General features: G+C 43.0%; 1 protein-coding gene and 1 long non-coding RNA gene across 9 annotated transcripts in view; one reads left to right on the plus strand and one right to left on the minus strand.

Moving 5' to 3' along the window:
• Window positions 1-270: 270 nt before the first annotated feature.
• Window positions 271-2,488, minus strand: LOC132508281 (uncharacterized). The gene is made up of 2 exons (XR_009536509.1): window positions 2,293-2,488; window positions 271-1,442 (listed from the first exon to the last, which is right to left on the minus strand). It is a non-coding gene; the product is annotated as an uncharacterized LOC132508281 (long non-coding RNA).
• Window positions 2,489-2,513: 25 nt separating this feature from the next.
• Window positions 2,514-19,096, plus strand: part of UBE2V2 (ubiquitin conjugating enzyme E2 V2) — a 33,212-nt gene continuing 16,629 nt past the window's right edge. For 6 of the 8 annotated variants that reach the window (XR_009536505.1, XR_009536507.1, XR_009536504.1 and 3 more), the window contains exon 1: window positions 2,514-2,645. Coding sequence is in view for 1 of the 8 variants with exons in the window: in XM_060128295.1 (XP_059984278.1) it covers window positions 2,630-2,645 (16 nt within the window). In the remaining 7 variants the exon portion in view is untranslated. Of the gene's footprint in view, window positions 2,646-3,057; window positions 3,078-15,514; window positions 15,622-19,096 lie in introns of those variants that run through there. The other 2 variants (XM_060128297.1, XM_060128296.1) reach the window with 2 other exon arrangements.

Consider the following 19,096-nt stretch of genomic DNA (forward strand, 5'->3'; position numbering starts at 1 on the left):
CAAAGTTTTCTTTTTTTAATTGAGGTATAGCTGATTTACAATATTGTATTAGTTTCAGGTGTACAACACAGTGATTCTAAATTTGTACATTATATGCCATTTAAAGTTATTATAAAACATTGGGTGTATTCCCTGTCCTGTACAATATTTGTACCTCTTAATCCCCTCCATCTTCTCTCTCCTCCCTCCTTCTCACCACTGGTAACCACTAGTTTGTTCTCTACATGTGAGCGTCTGTTTCTATTTTGTTACATTAATTCGTTTGTTTCATATTTTATTTTATTTTATTTATAGTATGTGAGCCCCCACTGTTGTGGCCTCTCCCGTTGCGGAGCACAAGCTCCGGACGCACAGGCTCAGCGGCCATGGCTCACGGGCCCAGCCACTCCGCGGCATGTGGGATCTTCCTGAACTGGGGCACGAACCCATGTCCCCTGCATCGGCAGGCAGACTCTCAACCACTGCGCCACCAGGGAAGCCCTGTTTCATATTTTAGATTCCACACGCAAGTGAAAACATCAGAATATTTGTCTTTCTCTGTCTCGCTTCACTTAGCATAATACCCCCAAGTCCAACCATGTAGTTGACAACGCTAAAATTTCATTCTTTTTAACGGCTGAGTACTATTCCATTGTGTACATATATTCCACGTCTTCTTTATCCACTCATCTGCTGATGGGCACTTAGGCTGCTTCCACACCTTGGCGACTGTAAGAGAGTGTATTAGTTTCCCGCTGCTGCAGAACAAATGATGCCAAAACGTAGTGGCCGAAAACAACAAACGTGTTATCTCATTTTCAGAGGGTCAGGAATCAGGCAACCTTTACCTGGGGTGCTCTGCCTCAAGGACTCTAGCAGAGTGGCCCTTAAGGTGTTGCCTGGGCCAAAGTGTCACCTGAAGACCTGAGTGGGGTGGATCTGCTTTCGAGCTCACCCCGCCATGTCTGTTGACAGGATTCAGCTCCTCAGGCTGTTGAACTGAGTGCTTCACTTCCTCAAGGTTAGTTATTGGCCAGAGGCTGATGTTCCTCGCCATGTGGGCTTCTCTGTAAGGTAGCTGTCAAGATGAGAGCTGGCTTCCCTCAGAGGGAGCAAGAGAGCAAGGTATGCAAGCTAGCAGTCGTTTTTTACTTTCTGTTTTTTTCGGGGGCCTCACCACGCGGCTTGTGGGATGATCTTAGTTCCCCCACCCGGGATCCAACCCGGGCCCTGGGCAGTGGAAGTGCTGGGTCCTAACCCCTGGATCACCAGGGAAGTCCTTGCAATGTAGTCTTCTTAAACAAAATCTCAGAAGCAATACCCCACACTTCTGTCTTATTTTATTCTTTCTTTTAAAATTGATTTTTATTGGCGTAGAGTCACTTTACCGTGTTGTTGGTTCCTTGCTGCACAGCAAGGTGAGTCAGTCATACGTACACGGATACCCACTCTTGCTCAGATTTCTGTAAGACATGGGCTGCTTCACGAATTTGCGTGCATCCTGGCAGGGGCCACGCTAATCCTCCCTGCTCTGGTCCAATCTTAGGGTATGTGCCGCCGCAGTGGACACTGCCTTATCTTATTCACTGGAAGCTGGTCAGTAAACACAGCTCCCACAAAAGGCAGAGGGATATTAAAGAGCAAGGCATGAGGCCAAGAGAGGGCCACCGGGAGCCGCGGCAGAGGCTTCCCATCGCAGAGAGCAAACCAAACAGCGCCCGCTCAGCCGCTTCATTTTAGGGGGTGTGGCTGGGACCAAGCACTGACACCCCCTCCACGTTCAGAACCGAGCGGAGGGTCTGTCTCGTCCCCAAGCCTCCGCAGAGTGCAAGGGACGGGTAAACAGGGGTGCAGGACGGAGAGCAGCAGCCCACCCAGCAGGCCGACCGCCCGGCCACAGAACGAGCCCCACTCATGCGGGCCGGGGCGGGGAGAGGTCCGCGCGCCCCGGGGACGTCGCGGCCTCGGGGGTCGTCCCGGTCGTCCCCGCGGCCGCCCGAGCCGCGTGGGCAGCTCCGCCCTCTGGACGCAGTGATGCTCCCCAATCACTCACAAGCGGAAGGAACTTTCTAGACTCAGGCACAGACTTCTATCACGTTTCTCTCGCGAGCCTATCTCAAAAGAAAGCACGAACAAGGTGGTTTAATTCTAGCGGCTCCTTAAACTTTTTGTCACTCCTTGAATCATTTTCAACGGAACCGTCAACGCCCCTGTCTGGTCAGGGCCTCATTTCCACACGCACTTCGTCGAACTCCACACAGACGCCACCCTCCCCCACGACCGAGGACGGCCCTCTGGGCGACGCTAGCGCACCTGCTCCGACGCACGCCTATGACGTCAGAGCCGGCGCAGGCTCTCGGAGCACGTTCCCCGCCTGGAGCATTCTGGCCTCGCGCTCTTCCTCTCTGTCACTGTGACTGACTCAAGTCTGTTCCCTGAGCTTAACCTGCACCCTCGCACTCTGATTTAGCGGGCCCGTCCCAGGAAGCCGGAAGCCGGAAGCCGGAAGCCGCGGGGCGGGTCCGCGTTGACGCGCCGGAAGCTGCGGGGCGGGAGCCTGGGGCCGGAAGCCGCGGGGCGGGCGGCGGCGCTCCCGGAGGTAGCGCGGACGTCGCGTGCGTCCGGGCGGTGCGTCGGGCTGCAGGAGAAGATGGCGGTCTCCACAGGTCAGTACCCTGCCGGGCCGCCTGCTTTTCCATCCCAGCCCTCGCTGCGCCTCTGCGCACAGGTGGCGGCCGGCCTGGCGGTGTGGGAGAAGCCGGAGTAAGGGCCCCCGGCCGCCGGACTTTCCGCGGAGCGCAGCCGGAGCAGGGAGGGTCCTGGCGGTCGTCGGGGCGGCGGTCGTGCCCGCGCGTCGGCTGCGTGCCTGGGGGCTGGGCTGGGCCGGGCCGGCTGGCCCGGGGCTCTGGCGGGCGGTGCGGGAGCGAGGAGGGGAGCCCGGGCGGGCCGCGTCCACTAGGGCGCGCGAGGCCTCGCATGAGGGTCCTGGATGGAGCGGGTCCGACCCCCCCCGGCTCGCCCTGACGTGGGCGAAGGACAGGGCCATTCTTACCGACTGAATGCGTGTGGTCTTTCTTTCGCTAGAGTGAAAAACTGAGGTGCAGACTAAATAGAAGCAAGGAGCTAGGTGAACGCTAATTGAAGAAAAAGCGGTTTCTTAGATTAGCTGTTCCGCTCTTCTCGTACTGAATACAGTTTTAGTTTCCTCTGAGCACAGACGTTGAAATTCGGTATTAACACTAAGGTTTTAGAAATTTGACCATTACAAAATGTTAAAGGGGGACAGTTTTATTACTTAAAACGTTAAGACGTATGGTCTTTAATTTTTCTAATCATTATTGAACCGTGGCTGTGGAACAGTGTGGTTTTGTATTTCATGCCATCATTGCATAATAACACGAATTTTCAAGTCTTTGTGTACTTAGGTGGAAGGCTTCGGTGTATGTTGTGATGGGTATTTTTAAGGTAGTGCCGTTCTCCCTTCATTTTAATGAAGAATTGCGTCTTTTGTATCACATCTTTATTACGTACAGGTGTCAGGATAAGCTGTTTAACGATTTTAGCGTTGGGGAGCTATTTCGGTACACTTGAGGTCAGAGCTAGCTAGTAAAGCGTGGATGATTTAAAAAGTGACATTTTAGTGTTAAAACTTTACTGTCCTTGCTATTTGAAATCGAGTGTGCTTGTGCATTAAAACTCCATGTCTTTTTAAGAGTTGTGCTTCGTACCTGAAGGTTCTTGAAAATTTAGTAGTAAAGTGGTGTGTTTCAGTTTGACTGATAATCTTCATTTTGTGGATTTCACTTTTTTATTTAAATACAATTTTTCTCCCCTCTAACGTTGTACCTGTGAGAGAGTGTGGAAATATTTTGAAAAGACCAATGATTAGATTATGTTAATGGCAGGTGCCCTTTGTTAACCACAGTGAGTCATTTTTGGAAGTTGACTATGAATTATAAAGAAGTTGCTGAGAGATTACTAGCACGTTTATTGTACATTGGAAGCCTGTATTTTCTAGTTTATATTTCAGCATTCTAATTGTTACATTTACGCTGCTTTTAAATTTATGAGATTTGAAACCTGAGCATAATCAGAAAGAATATCTTTTAGGCAGTTAGTTGATGTTTTCTTAAATCACTGAAATTTGTTTTGAAACTTGTTAAAAATTGCCTTGGCGAATTTCATATACCGTTTATTCCTTTTCTGTGCTTTACAACATTGACACTATCGTCCAGCTTGGGGAGAGGGGAGTGCAGAAGCAGTTTTGGACTATGTTTCGAAACTATTTTGAAATTATATTTTCTCTTAGTTCTACTTTTGTATTGTTTGCCTCTTGGTAGCAAGGGAGGGAAACAGTACCCGTGTATTTGTGAAATAAATGTGATAAAGCTTGAAATTTTAAAATTAGGGTGTACTGTACATGTTTTTTTTGTTTTTTGTTTTTGCGGTACGCAGGCCTCTCCCTGCCGTGGCCTCTCCCGTTGTGGAGCACAGGCTCCGGACGCACAGGCCCAGCGGCCATGGCTCACGGGCCCAGCTGCTTCGCGGCATGTGGGATCCTCCCTGACTGGGGCACAAACCCGCGTCCCCTGCATCGGCAGGCGGACCCTCAACCACTGCGCCACCAGGGAAGTCCCATGATTTTTTATTTAAGCCAAAATAATCTTGATAAAAATAGCTCTTTAATAGTCCAAAAAGAAAAAGACACCTGACAGATATTTTTTTAAATTTTAACTAAAGCATTATATTTTAACTTGCATTTCCTAAATCATATGCTTTTAGTCTTTCTGTTGCTGGAAGAAAAATTGGCAGGAAGAATTCTAACTAGACTGAGACCTCTAAGCTGACCATACCATTTGGTCCTCTTTGTTATGCAGTTGAGTAAACTGAGGCCTGAGGAAATATAAGGTTTTACATAGTTGGTTAGCAGTAGAGTCCAGATCAGAATCAGGTTTTTTACTCTCAGTCTAGTGCTTTTTCCATCATGAGCAATTATGAATTTGGAATAATCCTGAAATCAGGAATCTTACTTCCTTTTAGGCTTGAGAGTGGCTTTCATACTTCTCTTCCTAGCAGAATCCTTGTTTCAGATTGTCAGATGCTTCTCGTGGACAGAAGTAGGGCTGTGGTGGAGACCCCACTGGCTAGGTTCCTCTTTCCCAAGAGACAGTCACCTCGGGGGTCAAGATGATTTCATAGGACACGGCTTAAGAAACATGACTCTTTGGGATAGAAATTTGTTAGTATATTTAGTACCTGTGATTCAAAAATTTAATCACATCTCAGCACTAAAAGAAGTATTAATGTTAGATTAAAAAGTGTGGTAAGTCTACGCAAGCCATATAGGTGGAAAACAACCACAGTGAAGCCTAATTACCTTTTTCAGAAGTGGGAAGCATTATGTTTACTGGAACAGGAACTGGGTTGGCTGTGTTTTGATTCCCCTGCTGCCCTGGTAGATTGCCATGCTAGGCGTGCAGTGAGTCTCATAAGCCTTGCTTTTCCGTCCCTTCTATGAAAAGTTTGGACTACATGATTTTGTTTGTTTTCCCCATCTTCGGGATGAAGATTTGTGGATATGGGCAGAACTTGGGAGTAGTAATAGAAGAAGAGATTTGCAGGTGTAAATCATAGAACCTGGAAATTAAACAATACAAGAGCTGAACTGTAATAGTCCAGGGTATTTCCCTCTTGAGACTTTAATAACAGGCCTGGTAGATTTGTCTATGTGAGTTAGGAACCTGGGTGCTCTTGACGTATGTTTGCTCTTGATAATATCGTCAGGCAATACAACCTATCAGCAGTCCTCCCTTTGCATGGTAGTTTGGGTGGCATACTGAAACTGTTCAGAGCAATCTTACTAAGTAAGAAAAATTATGATTGTTCTGTGACCTTTGAAAATGTTTGCTGAAACATTGAAAATTCCTGGGGTTACAAGCATATAGGAAAAATGGAAAAAATAGTAAAACTAACATTTGTTTAGTACACTGTAGTTTAAACGTGAGAGATTAAGAACTAGTGTTTTTGGTTATAAAACGCTTGTCAAGATTAGTTTGAACAATGCTTGCCTTATTTTTTTACCGTATAACTTATGTGGAACAAGTATCTTTTCTGTGCTTTGGTGAATTGTCATACTCCAAAATTTGGATCTGCTTCCAGTATTTTGTCATTTGTGCTTTCAGTGTTAGGAAATATCTCTGAGAGTTTCTTTATTGTGAAGTTTTTCACTTCCTCTGGGACACGGTCATCCTTTTCCTACATCTCCTTTCCTCATTTATGTCAATAAGCTCATGTTCACAGAATTCCTCTGCCTGCTCTTCCGGAGTCTCTCCAATGTTCCCACGGTCAAATTTCTTCTGTGACTCTCTTTACATTTGTTCAGATTTCACTTCCCGTGTTGCCAGTTCTTGTTTCTTTGCTGGACTTTCACCTTTGTTGGCTATTTTTATGGACTGTCACTGGTAGACAAGGAGGCAACTCTATTCCATGCTTTGCTCTCTGTTAACTGAGTAAGAGAAGCGCAGTGAGCCTCAGGTACACACTGAAAGCTGTGAAGTGCTGGCTGCTGGTCGGGACTGCTCGTCTGTCACTCACATGGTGACCTGTGGACTGAGGAGCTAGCAGCCACGTGTGAGCTCTGTGCGCGTACTCATTGCGTACCATGGAGACTGGAGTCTGAACCCTGTTGTTGGGGGACTGGTGTCTCGCTAAACCGTGGTAACTGAAAGTCACGTGTGTGGAAACCATGAAAAGCGGAGATTGCCCGTATGTGGAAACATCCACTTAGCAAGTATTTGGGGAGCTGTTTGACGCAAAACTTCAAAATGGATGTGAGGTATGTAGACTAGAACAAATGGAATGAAATCCAGTGTTCAAAAGTTTGTTTCAGGGGCTTCCCTGGTGGCGCAGTGGTTGAGAGTCCGCCTGCCGATGCAGGGGACGCGGGTTCGTGCCCCGGTCCAGGAAGATCCCACATGCCCTGCGCGTCCGGAGCCTGTGCTCCGCAACGGGAGAGGCCACAACAGTGAGAGGCCCGCGTATAAAAAAGTTTGTTTCAAAAGTAGTTAACTGTTTTAAAAGAGCAGATGTATTTATAAGTAAATCTTTGAGATACTATTGTAAGATGGGACTTCAGGACTGGGTTTGGAAGTGTATTCTTGTTTACACAGTCTTTGCTGACTTGTGTAAGAGCAGATGTTATTTTCAGTTTAAGTTGGAACTCAGCAAAGTTTGAAACTACAGAAGGGGAGAGAGGTCCTTATGGCTTGTATAGGTCCTTACACATATATGGGAATAGTAGTGCTCATGGAAAGTACATTATGAATCATTTAGGCTCTAGGCAAAGTATATTTTATAGATGAGCGCTATCTAGATATGAAATGACTTTCACAAGATTACTTAGCTAGATGCTGAGTCCAGAGCTAGTTTCTTGATTACAGGTTCTTTGATTCTGCTTCTGTATTACGCTGTGTTCTATAAACTTTTTGGTTGCTTCATGTAAGTGGAATCATACAGCATTTGTCTTTGTGACTTATTTCTCAGCATAATACTCTCTAGGTCCATCCGTGTTGTCGCACATGGCAAGATTTCATTCTTTTTTATGGCTGAATGGTATTACAGTGTATTTGTGTGTGTGTGTGTGTGTGTGTGTGTGTGTGTGTGTACGCACGTGTGTGCACCTTCCACATCATCTTTATCCATTCATGTATTGATGGGAACTTACGTTGCTTGCATATCTTGGCTATTGTGCATAATGCTGCAGTGAACATAAGGGTGCATATATCTTTTTGAAATAGTGCTTTTGTTCTCTTCGGATAAATAGCCAGGAGTAGAATTGCTGAATTGTATGGTAGCTCTATTTTTAATTTTTTGAGGATCCTCCATACTGTTTTCCATAGTGGCTGCACCAATTTACATTCCCACCAACAGTGCACAAGGGTTCCGTTTTCTCCACATTCTTGCCAACTTGTTTTTTGTTGTCTTTTTGATGACAGCAGTTCTGACAGGTGTGAGGTGGTGTCTCATTGTGGTTTTGATTTGCATTTCCCTGATGATTAGTGATGTTGAGCACCGTCTTTTCACGTGCCTGTTGGCCATCTGTGTGTCTTTGGAAAGATGTCTTATTCAGATCCTCTGCCCATTTTTTAAATCAGGTTGCTTTTTTGGATGTTGAGTAGTATGATTTCTTTGTATATTTTGGATATTAATCCCTTATCAGACGTAGTGTTTGCCAATGTCTTCTCCCATCCTGTTGGCTTCCTTTGTGTTGTGTTGATAGTTTCCTCCACCGTGCCAAGCTTTTAGTTTGATGTAGTCTCATTTGCTTATTTTTGCTTTTTTTTCCCCTTGCCTGAGGAGACATCCAAAAAATTATTGCTAAGACTGATGTCAAAGAGCATACTGCCTAAGTTTTCTTCTAGAAATTTTAAGGCTTCAGGTGTTACATTTAAATCGTTGATGGATTTTGAGTTTACTTTTGTGTGTGGTGTGAGGGAGTAGTCCGGTTTGATTCTTGTGCATGTAGCTGTCCGGTTTCCCCAGCACCATTTATTGAAGTCACTGTCTTCATTGTATGTTCTCGTCTCCTTTGTTGTAGATTAATTGCCCACATAAGTGTGGGTTCATTTCTGGTTTGCCCGTCTTAAAAAATTTGCGTTATTTGTCTCTTTATTGTTGAGTAGTAAGAGTTCTTATATATTCTAGATACAAGTTCCTTATTAGATGTACGGTTTGTAAATATTTTCTCTCTGTAGGTTTTTTGGGTTTTTTGATGGTATCCTTTGAAACCCCAAAGTTTTAAATTTTGATAAAGTCCAATTTATCTATTTTTTTCTACTTTATTAAGATGAAAAGTCTGGCTTTTGGTATGTACTTCATCGTCTACCTGACTCTTTGTTTTAAAAACATCATGTTGATATATGTAAGTTCTAAGTGATGGTCTGGTTATGATTATTATACAGGATTACCACATGACAGAGGGTAGGAGTCTAAGCCCTGCCTTGCCAGGTGTGAGGTTTAATGTTACATTAACAGAGTTATATAGCCAGATAGCAGGCATGCTTCAAGCAGTTTATTCTTTGTATGTAATTATGCCATAGATTTTTTTCAGTCTAGTGACTGGAATGTTACTGAAAAGTACCAACAATGCATAGCTTGGTTTACTGTTTGTTATTCATGGTAGTGTCACCTGCTAACTAAATTATCGGTTACAGCTTACTAAACAGTATTGATGTAAGTGGTTGTTTCCTGAGAGGATATACTTAAGTTATTGAAAAGTTTTAAATTTTCTCAAGTGTTCACCCTGCCAGCAGTGACGTGGCGGGATACTTCCTTTGCTTCTAACTGCAGCTCCCTGGTGCCACAGGAGAGCCCCTGTAGCCTGTAGGTGGTCTCCGGGAGGGAGGGGGGAGGTGTGCCACTCCTCACTCCACTTGGAAGTTCCTGCTGGAGAGGAAGCAGAGTAGGTGGTGGTTCACCTAGCTTTCTGCCACTCCCGAGCTTATTCTCAGGGAGGCATTCCTTCTGAGTTCTGAAGTAAACATTGCTCGCAGGTTTCCTGGAGAATATTAAGTAACTCGGTTCTCCCTGGTTAGTCTGCCTCATTGAGATAGCAGTAGTGTTCTGAGCAAAATCTCTTGAGGTAGCTTATTGCATTTGAATGCGTCCGCCTACATGGTTGTCCTCACCCATCACCACCGCCAAGATGCTGGGGAAAGGATTCAGTGTTCAGAATCGGCATCACCTGCTTCAGGACTGGCCCGTAAGTGTCGACAGAAAGGTTGAAAGTAAGCGTCTGCCATAAACGCACCACGTGTTTATTGAGTGCCTCCGATGTTGTCATTTCCTTATGGTGCAGTTTCTATGTGAGTGATTTAATAATGAGAAAACAAATGGCTCAAGTAAAATCTAGCTTTCCCCCTTTGTGTATGATGATGTTTTACTTTTAAATTTTGTTTTGAGTTTACTTTTCTGAAGTGAAGCGGTACTAAAAGGATATTTTGTGTTCAAATACTTTCATTAAATAAACACATGAAGCTGCATATTTTCTCCTTACCTGAGTTAGTATACAGCACATAGGCCGTAAGAAGAGTTGCAGAATTTTGGGAGAGTGGCTGGTGACAGAGTGGTTTTGGCTGTCACCTAAAGAGTACCAGTAGCATGGTTCACATTCTACTGCACATAATGCAGCTTCCATACCACGGGTTCGAGGCACTTTGCAAATCCTTTAATCCAGAGGATTTGTGTTTGAAGGTATAGTACAGATGCTTCAGATGTACGTTTGATTTGAAATTTTTTTCAGATTGATTTTCATCTGCCATATTTCATCAATTCTAAGACAAATTTTAATATCTGAAACGGATATATGGCTTCAAACAGTGATTTATTCCTATGATTTGGGGGCTGACTGTGTGGTTTTGCCAGTCTCCCTTCACCTGACGGTGGGCTGGGCCTTGTGCCCAGGTGCCTTGGTTCTAGTCCGCATGGCCACTCCAGGTGCTCTGTTTGGACTTCCTCGCATCCCAGTAGTGTCTGGGAGGTCAGAATTTGTATGGTGGTTGGCTTCCAAGAAAACCAAACAGAAGCTATAGGGCTCTGACGAGGCTCGTCCCAGCCCAGAACCGCACCAGCATTGCGTTCTGTCGAAACAAGTGGCAAGGCCAGCCCAGAGTCGGGGGGAGGGGAGTAGCCCTGGCCTCTGACCAGGAGAGCGCGTGCCTGGAGACAGGAGACAGGTTGTTCACAGCTGGCTCTGAGGCCGGCTACACTCCCTGTGCTTTGTTCTTGAGGGTGGATTTCACAGACTGGAGTATAAATCAAAGTGTATAAATATTTTAAAATTCTTGTTATATTTTGTCAAATTCCCTCTTCAGCAAGGTGTAGTCAATTTCCAGTGTTGTGTAAGGATGGATAAATGTAGTCTATCCACTGTCTTGCCGGCATTGTGTTTACTGTGCTTTTAATTTTATTTTTTGATGGGAGTACAGTAATGTCATTTTTTTTTTTTAAGGCTGCATGTTTTTCTTATTTTCTCTTTTGGTTCATTTTCTTTTTTTTTTTTTTTAACATCTTTATTGGGGTATAATTGCTTTACAATGGTGTGTTAGTTTCTGCTGTATAACAAAGTGAATCAGTTATACATATACATATGTTCCCATATCTTTCCCTCTTGTGTCTCCCTCCCTCTGGTTCATTTCCTTGTTGGATTATCAGTTGTATTTCATATCTGTCTATGAAATACATATTATCCATTTACTACTTCAGTGTAACTGGTTATTGATGATATAGAGTTTTAATATTTTAAAAATCAACTTAAAATTTTTATACCTTATGTTTATTACTTTTTCCCTTTTGCTTTTTTTGCTTTTTGTTTTTGACTTCTTAGGAAAGGGTCATGTCTGATGTTCTGAAACAGTCCTCCAAATGGAATTCAGGAATCCTAAACTTGGGAGGAGCTTTAGGAATAACGTGGTTCCGCAAGGGTTCTGAAGCTGAGGATGGAGGTGGGGCAGAGACCTGGGGACAGGATTTCTCCTTTCTCTCCAGTCCAGCCGGACCCCTCCTGAAGTAGGCTTCTATGTGCGGGTCAGTGAGCTGGGTTGGGGTGGGCTCATGTAGTTTAGTCCCGCATTTTACATCAAAGTACGCAGAGTGGAAGAAAAAGACACTTTACCCAAAGTCACCTGTCTAGTTTTGTGATAGAGCAAAACTACTGCTTTAGGAAACTTTCCTGTTGCTTTTGTCATCTAAATGCCTCTCATACGCTGTGATTTCTGTGTCTTGCTGCCCTGATAGGCTGTCGACTCCATGAGGGCTGGGACTGTCAGTGTGAGATCCCACGGCCTAGCACAGTTTCTAGCTCGTGCTTGATGTTTAGTTTTGGTTATTGGAAATAAATAAAATCACAGAATTACAACAATAAAACGAACCACATTTTTCTTAGTGGAGGCATTTAACGTTTTTTTCCCTGATTGCTCTTTCATCACAGCCGATGTTGTTCTCCCCTCTGCCCTCCTGTCCTTGAAGTCTGTGCTTAAACCCCTCCCTTGGTCTTCACCGCCGCAGGTGAAGTCTGAATTTGCAAGCACACCTGCCCTTCCAGGCAGTTTCTGGCTCTGCTCATTTATCCTCAACTGCCAGGATCTCCGTGAATGTTACCAGTTTCCTCCCAGAGTTGTACCAGTTTATGCCAACCTCAGCAGTGAATGAGCCTCCATTTCTACATCTTCGTCAAACCAAGTATTGCCAGACTTAATATTTGTCAGTCTGGTGGAGAGTCATTATGGTTTAATTCATGTTTCCCCTGATTACTGTTGAGGTTGAGCACGCTTTTTATATGTTTATTGTACATCCCTGTTTCCACTCCTGTGAACCTCCTTATTCACTGTTTTGTTTTCCTCGTTGAATCATAGGATGAATTCTTTGTATATTTTGGATGCTGACATTTCCTGGTTATGTTCCTCATAACAGCTTGTGGCTCTTTTGTCAAGTTGGTTTTTAAATTTTAGTCAAGTTTATCAATCTTCTGGTTTGTGCTTTTTTAAAAGAAATCCTTTCTTATATCCCAAGGTCGGAGGATATCATATATTTTCCTAAAGTCTTATGTTTTGCTCTTCACATTTAGGCATTTAATATGCCTAGGATTGATTTTCATGTATGCTGTGAGATAGGGATCGAATTTATTTTTCCATGTGGATAAAATTTTCTAACATCATTTACCGAACAGTCCAGTCCATTCTTTCCCTATTTTTTTGTTTTGAAATAATTTCAGATTTACAGAAAAGTTACATGAACAGTATGAGGAAATCCTACCCCATGCTAATTAAGATTTTTGCATGTGCTTGCGTGTGTACTCTCTTTCCCTCTTTCCCCGCCCCGCCACAGACACATTTTTTTTAATGAACCATTTGAGAATAAGTTATAGACATGCCCCTCTTCGCTGCTAAATACTTCACTGTGTATGTACTGAAGTCCAGGACGTTCTCTTACTTGACAATATAATTATCAAAATCAAAAAATTAACTTTGATACCGAACTTTTATCTCTGGGCCCTGTTCAGACTGCCAGTTTTCCGCTAATGTTCTTTAAAGCAAAATAATTACATATATATTTTTCTGGTACATGATTCAAGATTGGTCTTCTTTTAGTGTGGATTCCTGCTGACTCTTTCTTTCTTTCTTTCTTTCTTTTTTGATGTGGACCATTTTTTAAAGTTTTTATTGAATTTATTGCAGTATTGCTTCTGTTTTATGTTTTGGTTTTTTGGCCACAAGGTGTGTGGGATCCTAGCTCTGACCAGGGACCGAACCTGCACCCCCTGCTTTGGAAGGCAAAGTCTCAACCTCTGGATTGCCAGGAAAGTCCCCCTGCCGACTCTTAATGCTGCCTTTATTACATATCCTGTTTTCATACATGCATGTATCTGTTTGGGGGCTTTCTTTTTCATTAGTTTGTCGATTCTTGCACTGACTTCACATTATCTTAATTACTTTCTTTGGCTGATGGGGAAGTCTTAATATCTAGGGAAGTTATCCCCTCTGTTTTCTTTTTCTTTAAAAGTTTTCTCCAAACTCCTGCTCCTTAAGTTTTCCATAAGAATATTAGGACTCTTTGTTCTGTTCCAAGAACAGTGCTATTGGAATTTCAGTTTAAATTGTAAGAATCTGTGGATTAGTTTGAGGAGAACTTATGTATTTGCAGTGAGTTTCTCATGTAGGCAGATGGCTCTGTTTATTCAGTTTTTTGACATTCTTTGCTTATGTTTTTTAATTTTCCCCACTGACGTCCTGAATATTTTCACCTACTCTCTCCCTGAATGGTTTCTTTTATGTTGTACCTGGAGAGTTTCTTCTTCAAGGAGACCTTCCTTGTCTGTTCTTTGGGGTTGGTTGTCCTTCCTAGGTGTCCCCAGAGGATGTTTTACTTTGTGTTGTTCTATCTCTTTAACTGTCCTCCTCTCATAGACTGTAAACTTCTTGAGGGCAAACAAAGGTTTTGGTCCTCCTGGTATCAAGTGCCTAGCATAGTAACTACATCCATTAGTCAGAGGTTTATTGAGTGAAGGCATGAATTAATGTAGAAGTAATGGATATGATCAAAAAGGTTTCCCAGTGCTTTGATGCCTAATGCATGTTCCTCTACATGTGGTGTTTTCCTAATTTTGTTTCATCCCATTAAGGAAGAAAAGAATGTTAAAACCAAACAAATAATTTGAGTCTTAAATTTCTGAAAAATTAGAAAATATTATTCACAGAGAGCTTTTATAAATGCTTCTGTTAATACATAATTTTAAGCAATGCAAAATCAGAAGGTAAGTCCCTATTTCTTAGACTTGAATTTTAAAACTCTCTTTATGATGTTTTTGTTTATATAGTGAATTTCAACAATGTGTATATTTTGAAAAATATGTGTTTTAAGTCGTACACATTCTGAAGTTTCCCTGCTTTTTTATTTTCTGAAGTATGCAGTATACAGTAATGGAAACAGTTGTACTCATGCTGAGAGATGTGAATTTCACTTTTGACTCAGCTACTGGCTTGCCATGATCCTGAGTGAGTTACTTCATGTCTTTGATCTTTGTGAAAATTGGATATATCTGCCCATCATACCTCAAAAGATATTTCCCTTATTCAGTTAGATGACTGTATGGGAAAGTACTTTGAAAAATATAAAATGACAGTTATATTATTTCCCTGGGTAGGGAAATATTTGCCTTCGCGCACACCCAGGTGTGTGATACATGGAAAGGCTCTTTCTACCAGCGTTCAGAGCAGGATTTATTTTTGGCAGTTGCCCCCACAGCTGGTCATGACGTGTTCCTCCTCCCATCAGATTTGCAGGGCCAGGGATGTGCGTGCCATCCAGGACTGAGGGGAGGGAGTGAGAGTAATGGCGGGCAGCTTGGGCTTTGAGACTTGTTCCCTCCTCGCCTCCCCCACTCGCTCTCCATGTTTTCAGGGTGAACCTTGCAAAATCACTTTCTGTTGATCACAGAGATGCCTGAACATCAGCAGTTTCACTCATGTGGCCCAACCTAGTAGTTTAAGCCTTAATTTTCTTACTTAGTGAAATGGTGATGTTAAAACAACATAAGGTAAAATTTAATGCTTCTGCCTGTAAAGCTTTTAGCAAATGTCTGTCACATAGGAGGTGCTCAATAAATATGTCCATTTTAACTAAGTCAGCCTGCTGGGAGTTTGCGGGGACTCCGAACTCCCAGAGTGGGATGGGAAGCAAGCACTCAGATTACAAGTGGGACTGTTCAGGAGTTCCATCTTAGCAGCGTGCCTCCTCAGGTGTGTCGAAGGGTGACAGAAGCCCAAGCGCCTAAGAGAACTCTGCAGGGGCAGTTACGCAGCCTGGCCGACCCATAAGCTGGATGCCCCGACACTCCCTCCCCTAACCTACCACCGCCACTCTGGGCGTGTAGTGCGGGGAGCCGGGGTGTTCCTGAGGACCAGCTACCTAGGGCTGGAAAGCAGATAAGATGGAAGAAATTCATTCTGTTTGTATGGGGGTTTTCCTTTCATTTCTGTAGGTGATGATGATTCACCTGGTCAAATAGTGTGAAAGGGTGCCCAGTGAAGTCCTGCCCACCCCGTTCCCCAACATGACTAATATTATTCGCCAGGACATTTAAAAATGGTACTTGATTATGCTTATATAGAAACATGTTTGTAAGTGAGGAAAAGAGCAAGTTACAAAATTATGAGTCATGATATCATTTGGGAAAAAACACAGAAACCATATATTACTATATATCGAAAGTAATCTGGAAAGAAAGAACACTGAAATGTTCATAGTTATTTATTTTTGGGTTTTCTACATCCCAGAGTGTAGAACTGGAATTCACCTGGCCCTCTTCAAAACTATACCACCTCATCTTTTTTTTTTTTTTTTTTTTAGTGTTATCAGAGCTTTCTTAATTTAGATGGTTGGTTGCAAAGTGATGTTAAATTTGCTTTGCTGTCATTTCTTATGTTTGTGTGGATAGATTGACAGATTTATTACTGTTTAAGGTTTTATTTGGGCTTTTTTCCTTATAACTGAAAAAAGTAAAAATATTTATGAGTTATAATTGGGAAATCCATGTTCCTAATAAACAGCATTTCAAGACTCATTCTAGTTTTTATTTGGCAGTGTTTATGCCTTTACTTTTGGTATTGTGGGAATTAAAGTTACATTATTAGGAATCGGATAGCCTTGAGATTAAAAACTGGAAGCATGTTTTCTAGGTTGTTTGCATTCAGCATTTTGCTTTTGAATAATATTATTTTGGGTCTTACGTCTTATGAATGGAGGTTCATTGTAATGTAGTAAGGAGGAGACTAGATTAGTGGATGCCTGGAGACTTGGGTTTTTGACTTGGTTTGGTAACTAACTGGTAGTTAAGTGACTTTAGGATTATCACCTAACTTTTCCTGGTGAGAATTTTCTTTTCTCTAAAGAGTTAGGTTTTGGACTGGATGGTCTCTGAGGATTTTTTTCTTTTAATGAAGATCCCAGACTAAGGGATTAAAGTATTTAAAACTATTAAACAACAACAGTAATAACAACGTGCACACATATACACACATAGGAAAAAGGCAAGCAGAACTAATAGAAGGCGACTCAGACATGGCAAGAGATCCAGAGGGCAGCTTATGTACACACTGCAACACTCACAGACCAACATCCCCATCTCGTGGTGTTTTCTCTTCACAGACATTAGTGCTTGGTTGAAATAAAACCAGAGTACTCTAGCCCTGAATTTAAAAATATAGCTCACTGGTGTTTGTTTTGAGTCTTATACTTTAAAAACAAAATAATCTTAGCTGCTATAATCTTTTAAATGTTAACACTGCCAATAACTGATCCATTAATCTTAGAACTGTTTCCCCAAAATGCAGCATAGAGAAATGGTGAAAAGTTTAGCAGTCACTAGGTTTATCACTTTTATGGCACTTATGTAAAAAGAAACATTACTTTTACATTGTTTACTTTGTAGTTTTGGATGCGCATAAAGCTCACCTGACTGAATTGTTAATAAAAAGGAGGCAACAAAATTCAACACAAATTTAGAATTTTTCTTTGGGAATGACTTCATGATGGTAAGGGTAATCAGGGTCCTTTAAGAAGCCTTTAAAAAGCAAGTCAGTAGCAATAGATGGTGGAGATTCTGACTGTGCAGCTGCAGGGAAGAGCAGTTGTCCCAGTGTTATGTGCATAGAAACTTAGCGCTCAGGGGACTGTTTCCTGGGGGCCAACCTTCAGGACTGTACAGAGAGCTTGAATTCTCCCAAAACGTAGATGGAGGTGAATGGAAGTTTTTTGTAATTTTATTTAATATGGACACTAAACTGGTCATAGTCAACATTTATTCTGTTTAAGATAGATACCTTGTTTAATTTTCACAGTGGTTCTTTGGAGCAGAAGCCACCGTGGTCTCCCTTTTATAGATGAGAAAACAGGGCCGGGGCCCCTGTCTGGGAGGCAGCGGCACTGGGAGCTGGCCTTGGGCAGCACCCACGATGCTGCCGGGATGGCTCGCTGTATAACCCACCGGTTAAGAGAGTGACTTTGGTCTAGAAACTGGGTTTTAATACTGGATCTGCCGCTTGTAACTGTGTGACCTTGGGTAGGTCACTTACTCTTCCAAACTTCAGTTTCTATAACTGTAAAATGAGTGCTTTTAGGATCAAATGGGATAATTTATTTAAAATAGCACACAGTGTACCCTGAACAAATGGTTATTACTAATTATTGTAGTTGTGATAATGAGTACTCTTGTTTTTGTGATTTATAACAGCCCCATATTTCTGTGGCCCAAGATTTTCAAGCCTTTTTTATGAAGCACAGTACATTAAGTGGCTAGTTTTTTTTTTAATATAATTTATTTTATTTTTGGCTGCGTTGGGTCTTCATTGCGGTGCGCAGGCTTCTCATTGCGGTGGCTTCTCTTGTTGCGGAACACAGGCTCTAGGCGCACGGGCTTCAGTAGTTGTGGCTCGCAGGCTCAGTAGTTGTGGCGGGCTTAGTTGCTCTGTGGCATGTGGGATCTTCCCGGACCAGGGATCGAACCCGTGTCCCCTGCATTGGCAGGCGGATTCATAACCACTGCACCACCAGGGAAGCCCCGTGGCTAGTGTTTTTAAGTTACAGTACTTATTGGCTTTCCATTATTTGTCCAGAAGCATTACTACAAATTAGTAACTGAAAGAGATGTTTTAGTTTCAGCAAGAGAGATAAGTTATACAAAATGACAGTCGCCTTAAAAGAGACGTCACTTTTTTTCCTGCCTCATGATTGTCTGTGTGCTTGCATGTGAGAGGGAGGGAGGGAGGGAGAGAGGCGGTGCTCCAGAGCCAGAAGGAGAGGGTCCTGATTTTTTTCAAGACTTGTGCAGTGGGCCTGGAGGGTGTTTCATGCTAGATGCTATTGAGAACACAGAAAACCACAGGGTCCATCCTCTAGAGAGGCCAGGCCAGTGATCCTAGGATAGGTTGTGATAAAGTGCACAAATCATGGTTGGTTCCAGGGGTTGGAGGTCAGAATGGTGGCAAAGACCAGGTTCAGTGAGAGTGAGGGAGTAGGGACCGTGAAAGGCTGGGGGTTCTAGGCAGAGAGGAACATTTCTGTGGTAAGACTTTAGAAATAAGTAGAATGAGGAGGTCTAAAGAAGTGGAAGTGTGAGAAAGGCTGTTGGATTGTGAAACTGTTGCTGGGTTGGGCCCAGATGAGAAGGACGTGTCTTAGGAAACATCCAGGAGGCTGACTTTCCAGCCTCCAGCCTGCTGACGGGGGAGACGGGGCCCCCTGGTTATTAGGCAGCCAGCAGACTGGCTCAAGACCGAGGGTGGGGTCAGCATTCTCAAAATAGTACCTCTTAGTGTGTTTTTACAGATGGAACATAATTCTCTTCTTTGAAGATTACTGGAGAGTATATGCTAATGAAATGGAGCTTTTATGGACTTCCTGGTCACGCCTGTTTATTCGATGTCGTTTCTTGGCTGAGGAACAGGAGTCTCAGTTATGGAAAAATAATCACTTACGATGATTCCCTTATGATTGATTTATGTCAGTTTAAAACTGATTGCTTAGGAATTTATATACATGTTCTGTACTGCTGTTAATGTTTGGA

The sequence above is a fragment of the Lagenorhynchus albirostris genome, chromosome 17 (assembly GCF_949774975.1).
Source record: "Lagenorhynchus albirostris chromosome 17, mLagAlb1.1, whole genome shotgun sequence".
Classification (NCBI taxonomy): domain Eukaryota; kingdom Metazoa; phylum Chordata; class Mammalia; order Artiodactyla; family Delphinidae; genus Lagenorhynchus; species Lagenorhynchus albirostris.